Raw genomic sequence first — 7,928 nt, 5'->3', positions numbered from 1 at the left:
AAAGTTCATACTGGTCAACGAAAATAAATAAATAAAGGCCAATGATGTGGTTGTTATATCGAAGTTGCATAATAATGATTTGTATCTCATCATGTGATTGAATAGGCAATCGGAAGGATGAGAAAACTCTGGAAAGGCTCCGAGCTGAAAGGAAAGCGAAAATTGATGAGCTTAAAGAGAAGACAAATTATTACTCCACTCAGCAACTCATTCAGGTTGTTATTAGAAGCTAGTCCTGTTGTATCACTTTCATCATTCTTTGTCTCGCCTAGAACTTTTTGTTGAGTTCTGTAGCCTTTTGTGCTGTAAATTTTTATTAAAATTGCAAAGCTTGAAGATTTAGCCTTGATGCATAATTTCACCCTCTTTTTTCAAAAAGAATTTTAAACAAATTATTAACAATTGTAGAAATCTTTAGTACGAGGTTTTGGATTGAAGGCCATATCACCTGTCTTGTTTTTATGAAGTAATTGTCAGTTTTATATCAAAAGAAAGATATTAAATTATGGAATTGTAGGAAATTGTAGCAGGAGGGCTAGTTTAAAGTTTCAGTTGCCTATTTTGTGAATGACAAAACATGCATTGATGAAAAATTTGTGTAATGTGTAGATTATTAAAAAGAGTCAGCCTCCACCTAGAAAATACACGATTCTTGTAATGCTTGTGAAGAATTTATGAATGAAGTAAATCTCATGTTAAATATTTATTGAAGAAAAATCATTTTAGTGGGTAGAATGACCTTATATATATGGTTGGGTAGAATCTGTTTTTGAATTGTTTTGCAAGGCATACTATGAGCTGAAACCTCATGGTTGAGCCTTGAGGTGTTTTCTCCGAGCCTCACTTCATAGTTTTTTTTTTTTTTTGGGGAGGGTGGGGGGCGGGGGGGTATACATATTTTGTACTTAGTGTAAGCTCTTCTGTGCAGAGATATGACACTGATCCAGCAGCAAAGGCAGCTGCTGCAACCGTCCTGGCATCTAAGTTGGGTGCAGACTCGGGCCTGAACATACAAGTTGGAGATGAGTCTAAGCTTAAAGCTCCAACAGGGAAAAGCAGTGATGTTGAATTGGTGCAATCTGGTGGGCTCCGAAATCGAAAACAAGTTTCCACCAGATCCAATAGTATGGAGACTGCTCAATTGCATCATTCTGATGGAGAAACACCTCATTCTGAGGGAACTGAGGTTGATCCTCGGACTTCTGAGCATAATCAGCTGGTAGTTAGTCATCACAATCCTCAAGGATCAGCCACAATTGATGGAGGATGGATTGCTCGAATAGCAGCAGTGCTTGTGGGCGAGGATCCAACACAGTCTTATGCGCTCATTTGTGGCAACTGCCATATGCACAATGGTGAGTGTCAAAGGTTCCATCTCTTTTTATAGGGAAAAAAAACAAAAAAAAAAACCACTTCTGATGATGCACACCTGCACAGACATGCACTTCCCACTTTGTTTGCTGTGTTATCTGCAGAATGTGGTGGCATGGAGAAAGCAAATTCATGTATTGTTTATGTACAGGGCTTGCGAGGAAGGAGGATTTCCCATACATTACATATTACTGCCCACACTGTCATGCCTTAAATAGGCCAAACCAGTCGGAGGAGCAAGTTTCTGGTTCGAATGCCCCTAATTTGGGCTCCTTGAGAACACAGGGCAGTGGTGATGTGATCGACAATGCCAGAGTTTCTGGTCCTAGTACCCCTAATTTGGGCTCCTTGAGAACACAGGGCACTGATGATGCAATCGACAATGCCAGTGGTTCTGCCAGTGAGAGTGGTCTGACAAGTAACAACACTGTAAGAGCTGGTTCAGAGATTGAGGAAGTAACTAAAGGGGCAACCTCCGAGCATATTGATACTTGAAAAGCATATTTCAGTGGAACTACGTAATTAGGGGAGACAGATTCTTTTCTTCACTAGGGTCTTTTTGTTCCTTATTTCTAATGAGTCCTGTATTTTCAATTGATTTGCTTCTATTTGGTCTTTGTATCAAGAAAATGTTGAGATGAGATTACCTACGGGGAACTTTTTGTGCTTTCAGATTTATACATAGATTACGTGTTGACTGTTGATTGTAAACTTGTAATTATGGAAATCGTTTGCGTGTTCTTCTTCTTTTTTTAAATCCTATCCTGATGGAAAAGAAGAAAATTCTCCTCCTTTTTTGCTTCAAAATCTACTTGATTTTACTCTGCTTTTTTTATTTTTTATTTTTATTTTTTATTCATTGTCCTTAAACTTCTTCATATTTTTTAATAAATTATGCTTCAATAAAATATATTGATTTAAAAAAAAAAATTATTAGTTGCTCAGTCTTGCTCTTATGTTTTGAAGCCATATTGATTAATCAAGAAAAACAGTTACTACAGCTTGTCCGTATCTGAGTGAATTTTTGTGATCAAGTCAGTTTATTTCGTTCTAAGAACATACTCATTATTGAAGATGTTATCTGAATTGATCTGAATGTATTATGGATAAATCATGGTATAGAAGCTTGACAAGAGGAAACAAAAGAATATTAACTAAAACTTTCTATATAAAAAAGGTGAACTGTAATGTCCCATATCTTAAAAAAAGAATCTAGCTATAAAATGAAAATCATAATATTTCTAGTGCAAGTGAATTAAATTTTTTAAGAACTTTATTTTTCCCTAGATTTACTATAAGTTTTTTAGTAAATATCAGATTTTTCTTTTTGAATAAACAGTGTTGTGTTTGTCTTTATCCAGTATTATAATAAGAGGAGAAAAGAAAGGCAAACAAGTATTAATTGAGAGCTGTAAATCATATCATGTCAGTCAGTCAGAATGCTTGTACGCTGTAAAAGTCACTCAATCTTAGTCCTCTCTGACTTAAGCTTGACCCCCCAAAAAATAAATTAAAATTAAAAAATAAAAAATAAAACTTTCTCTCTCTCTCTCTCAAAAAAAAAAAAAAACCCCTCTGACTCTGACCCTTCCTCTCTCTCAGACCGTGTGACCCTTTCTTGCCAAAAATTCATATATATCCTTTTTTTTCTTTTTCACTTTTTTTTTTTTTTTATAAACTCTTTTCCTCTTATTATATATAGTTATATACCAAAACCAAAGAAACAAAAAGGGTAAAGTTTTGTCAGCAATTTATTTGTCGGTGAACTCCAGTTAGAAAATTAAAATTTCATACAAATAAACTTTCATCCCCAAAAAAAAAAAAAAAAAAAAATTCATTCAGATAACTTCAGTAAAGTTTCTCTCTCTCCCTATCTCCCTCTCTCTCTTTTTCTTTTTATTTTTCTTTTCTGTTTTCTGTTTTTTTACTTTTTAAAGTTTGTATCTTTTGATCTTTCAGTTGGCTACAGTCAGAGCTTTCTTTCTCTTTGATCTTCGCTCTCATCAGGTATTCACACTTACACTTCTTTATCTTTCTCACTTCATTACATGTAAAACTTAGAGCTTTCTACTTGTAATTTTGTTTTTTTGTTTTTTAAGATAATTTTCTGTTATTTCGCTATGATTAATAATAATAATAATAAACAATTCCTAGGGTTCTTTTTGTTCCTTTTTCTTTCAGTCTTGTGTAAATTAATCATGATTTTTTTAAAACAAAAGATCAAATTGAAGATGGGTTTTTTGAATTACATTGTTTTCCTTAATGGGTGTCAAAGAAAACCTAGAATTAGCGTAAATGCAGATAGTGAATGTAAGGCTTTTTTGCCCGTGGAGAGTGCTTAATGATTATTGGTATTGGTAATTATAATGGATTCTTCCTCAGGTTGCAATGCTTGGGTAGAACTTTTCTTTTTTTTAGTGAAATGTTCTTCGAAACACAAACAGAGCCTTAGTTTCACTTGCCTCAATGCACGTCTTTCTCTGATGGCTTCACCAAAGAAAAAAAAAAATACTTTGGGTTGCTCCTGAATTATTCTCTATGAAAAAAGCAGACGGATGATATTTTCGAAACACAAACTTGGGTTTTCAATTAAATAAGCAATCAAAATGGATCTTGCTCAAACTCAACCTCCATAAGAAAGAAAGCAGTGGAGGGTAAGATTGGGGGTTTAGGACCTGCTGTTGTGTCTCTCCTGAAGCCCCCAAAAAGTAGGAGCTTCATGCATTGGTATGACCTTTTTATAGTTTTTAAGAATTTCAGGAGTGATTTGCAAGCATTTTGCATTTTCTTGTAATTCTTGAGGCTTCTTTGTGTTAATTACATGTGCACATTAATTAGTTTTTTTTACTATCATTACTTCTTAAAAAAAAAAAAAAAGCGCATTTTTTGCATGTAAAGAGAATGAAGTGTGATACTTATGTCTTTAGAAAATCTGTTACTTGTGTCAACTGCAGGGTCGGTCAGGTCATTAAAATGAGCCGGCCAACTACGCGTAGTAAAACAACCGACACAGACAAGAGGATAATGTTGATATCACTTCCGAAATATTGAGGTAAATTCAAGCAAATATAAGTTTTTATCTGTGAATAAAGAGAGGATGTTATTTTTTGCTGTTTGAATATGTTTGTGCTCCATTAAATGTGGCGCTTGCGTGTTTGTGTGTGTGTTTTATCTTTGCTGTTATGATTTTGGTCATTGTGGTAGGAAAATTCACACAACTGGTGAAATAACGGATGACGATGTAAATCAGCTGTATAAAACTTGGAAACCAGTTTGTCAGGCTGCCGTGTGAATACTAAAGATAACCCGAATTGTTTTTTGGGGGCTAATTCCACCGCTCAATGGAAGTCGGAAAGTTGGCCTGTGGCAGAAGATGTCAGATATTCTTCAAGCTCTTGGCCCTGACCCTACCAAGGATCTTCGTGCTTCTGACACTCCTGTGGGTCTGACAAATCTTGGTGGACTTGTTTATGCCACATCATTATCCATCATCATATAATGATAATTTCAAGTCCCTATGTTTTTCTCCTAGTAAAAGTTACAGCCCTTGCAATAGTCTATTCACAAACTTTTATTCAAAAAACTGAGAGAGACAAATATGAACCTTTAGCATTGTACCCAAAACATCAAAAGACTGACCTCATCAATTTCAAACGTTCCAAACTGTCCTTTAGCATTGTATCCAACACATTGAAAACTGCATATGGATCCCCTTTATCATCTTTCTTCTTCGATAACCAGTCTCGAGCTCTCAATTCGCAACGCTCACCAATGGTTGCCATCAGATCCTCAAAAGACGAAGGCATTATATCCTCATTCCCACAACTCCTTCACAAATTAATGTTAAGAAAATCAAATAAAAACAAAAACAAAAACAAATTATACACTCACAAATTCACCCAAAGTGAAAAAGAGTGTGAAGGAGGAGTAGAGAAAGAGTTAGTAAAAGTTACTTGGCGTTTGAATCGAAGTTGGTGTTGAAGCAGAAAAGATTGGCGAAGAGGTGAGAAATGTCGTGCTTGATGGAGTCTAGGGCTCGATTCAAGTATCGTAGAACAACAATGTGGGACGCCGAAGACGACGATTCTCCACACCCAATTAGTAGCTGAAAGAGAGATAGAGACCACATTTCAATCAATCAGAGAGAGCCAAAATACAAATCGAAATACAAGAAATTTAAACTCACAGCCATTTGTTGTGCGCTCTCTCTCTGACTATTAGGGTGTGATTTGGTGGTAGGTGCCGGCTGCTGCTGCTTCTTTGGTTAGTCAATCCAGGCTTCACGGCTGTGTCGCGAGGCGATACACCCTGCGAGATTCTTTACATCTTCATTTTTGTGTTTCCCACATATGTTTTTTCTCTTTCTTTTTTTTTGGGTAATAGAAGCGCCTGGGCCAGACTGTTAATTAACAATTTGTTTTCGGCTATGGGGCTGTAGGCCTGTAGCCTAATCCAATTTCTATTTCTGGGTTGTTTAAGGGTTTTTAGGTTTTTACGAGATAAAGAGTCCCAACCCAAACCATATAACTACCCAACATAACATAACCCAAATCTAGCTTAGACTTTAGAGGTCCAAAGTGGAAATCTAGCTAGACATTTGGATTTATTTTGATTCAGAAAAAATTTGGATTTATTTCGGTCCACTTCGGTCTATTTAAGTCCATTTGGCTCATTCGATCCAATTCGGTCCACTACCATCCACTTTAGTCCACTCAGTCCAATTTAGCCCTCTTTGATCCAATTCAGTCCAATACAACCCACTTCCACCCAATTCAGTCCACTTGCGTCCATTTGATCCACTTAGGTCTAATTCAGTCCATTTCATTACACTTACAAAAGAATAAAAATTCGCCTTGGTTTCATTAAGAAAATTTGTAGTGCTTTCACTTTTGGAAGAAATTCTTAGTTTCTTATCGGGCCACAAGCCTTTTTAAAAAAAAATATATATTTTTTAAATCTTAAAGCTCAAACCTTTTCTCCCCATCACAACACCAAGCCCTTTTTTTTTTCTCTAGGAAAATATGATATTATTATTATTAAAAAGATTGGCATAAGATGCTCAAAGTGCTCAGGTACAGTAGCAGCTGCTGATCAACATAATGACTACAATGGCTACCATATATGTGGAAGGAAGCCAAGGTTGTGGCCATTGGTAATGGTTATATAACTTACATTGAATTGAGGGAGTGTTTCACAAGTGTTATACATATAATTATTCTTTAAGGAAACAAACCAGCTTTATTAGTTGTAAGATGTACTGCTCAATATCAATAGAGGTAGAGAAAATCCAGCAAAATGTCCTCTGAACCCTTACTTGAACTACAAAACCTTTGTATTCAATGCAACAACCTCACTTATTTGCATCTATATGAATTCGAAAGCTTGCAAATGAAATATGACGTCTACGTTCCTACGTTGTCGAAGTTATAAGATATTAAACAGCATTGAGGAAAAACAGCTTACTGAAAAAAATTCCTCATCACTCATACATTAGATGCAGGACCTGCTGTATCTTTGTCTTTTTCAAGTTTTATCTATCATGCCTCTTTATTTTCTCCCTCTAAAATTGGTTCGTCTTGCAGCCAAAGCCATATCCTGACTACTGTGTTTACTGACAGTCCTGAACTTGAGTGGTACAACTTGCTCAATATATGACTTCCCAGGAAAGTTCCTTTCATCTTTTGGAAGTGCTCGTAACTGTGGTAACCAGTACGCCACATACTCACCTTCAGGATCATACGTCTGTGCCTGCAATTTTAGTATCTTAGGTATAGGTTACGTGTCTATGCAAAAGTATGTGTCATTGTACATGACGAGATTTTAAAAGCTCCTATATCCTCTGGGCCCCGATACACTCACACTTTTATATTTATAAAATAGTATTAGACTTCTCTATCAATTCAAATTTTATAACCTACATTTCTGTATAACTAAAGCATGTTCAGCATTACATCTTTTATATAGAAATCATAAAGGAGTTGGACGGTGCAGCTAATTTGGGTTGACTAATTGCGACTCAGGTATAAAGTAGCATATTTCCACTTACCATTTAACATAAACAAGAATATCATAACTATAGAAAAAGCTGTACTATATTCAGAAATTTAAGCGCAATATGTTTTAGTTTATTCCTGCTTTCTAATACCAAGGGCAGAAAACAGACTTACCTCTTCCCAACCTGATCCATAAATGAATCTGATTTCAGAATAATAATATAAGAGCATCTGAACAGTGTTTATTTATTGATTGTCTACCACCTCCCAGAAAGAAAAGAGAAATTGTACGAAAGCACTTACTTGCTTTGGGATGCTAAAGTAACGATCTTCTCTAGGGTCATTCCCAACTCCTAAACAAGAAGAACAAAGAATGACATGTTTATCAAAGGATCTCATTAACTGCAAAGTTTAAAGGAGTAGCACATCTGGCAGTTGCATTTCAAGAATATAACAATGTTCAATAGTTTTTTTTGGGGGGTCATGGATAAAATTTAGCTCTTAATGGTCAAGTCAAGTGGTTATCCAATCAAATCAATAATATTTTGATACACATACTAAACA

The 7,928-nt window shown here is 35.5% G+C and overlaps 2 protein-coding genes and 2 long non-coding RNA genes across 5 annotated transcripts in view; 2 read left to right on the top strand and 2 right to left on the bottom strand.

The window, feature by feature from the left end:
* Nucleotides 1-2,128, top strand: part of LOC112019247 (uncharacterized protein At2g24330) — a gene marked incomplete in the record, with an annotated part of 8,522 nt that extends 6,394 nt beyond the window's left edge. For both annotated transcript variants that reach the window (XM_065764813.1, XM_065764812.1), the window contains 3 exon segments: nucleotides 106-215; nucleotides 929-1,355; nucleotides 1,523-2,128. In XM_065764813.1, the coding sequence (XP_065620885.1) occupies nucleotides 106-215; nucleotides 929-1,355; nucleotides 1,523-1,866 (881 nt within the window).
* A 1,183-nt stretch (nucleotides 2,129-3,311) lies between these two features.
* On the top strand, nucleotides 3,312-4,826 carry LOC136063851 (uncharacterized). Its single transcript, XR_010625503.1, has 3 exons — nucleotides 3,312-3,378; nucleotides 4,326-4,423; nucleotides 4,576-4,826. It is a non-coding gene; the product is annotated as an uncharacterized LOC136063851 (long non-coding RNA).
* A 55-nt stretch (nucleotides 4,827-4,881) lies between these two features.
* LOC136063849 (pentatricopeptide repeat-containing protein At5g24830-like) lies at nucleotides 4,882-5,738 on the bottom strand. The gene is made up of 3 exons (XM_065764820.1): nucleotides 5,558-5,738; nucleotides 5,325-5,476; nucleotides 4,882-5,199 (listed from the first exon to the last, which is right to left on the bottom strand). The coding sequence occupies exons 1-3, from the start codon at nucleotides 5,561-5,563 to the stop codon at nucleotides 4,998-5,000; spliced, it is 360 nt and encodes a 119-aa protein (XP_065620892.1). The 5' UTR covers nucleotides 5,564-5,738; the 3' UTR covers nucleotides 4,882-4,997.
* Nucleotides 5,739-6,648: 910 nt separating this feature from the next.
* LOC112019271 (uncharacterized) lies at nucleotides 6,649-7,719 on the bottom strand. Its single transcript, XR_002883660.1, has 2 exons — nucleotides 7,668-7,719; nucleotides 6,649-7,119 (listed from the first exon to the last, which is right to left on the bottom strand). It is a non-coding gene; the product is annotated as an uncharacterized LOC112019271 (long non-coding RNA).
* Between the last annotated feature and the right edge of the window lie 209 nt (nucleotides 7,720-7,928).

Source organism: Quercus suber, unplaced genomic scaffold (assembly GCF_002906115.3).
Source record: "Quercus suber isolate HL8 unplaced genomic scaffold, Cork oak 2.0 scaffold_585, whole genome shotgun sequence".
NCBI classification, from domain to species: Eukaryota; Viridiplantae; Streptophyta; class Magnoliopsida; order Fagales; family Fagaceae; genus Quercus; species Quercus suber.
Note: the sequence above shows the minus strand (reverse complement) of the source record. Positions and strands in the feature narration are given on the sequence as shown.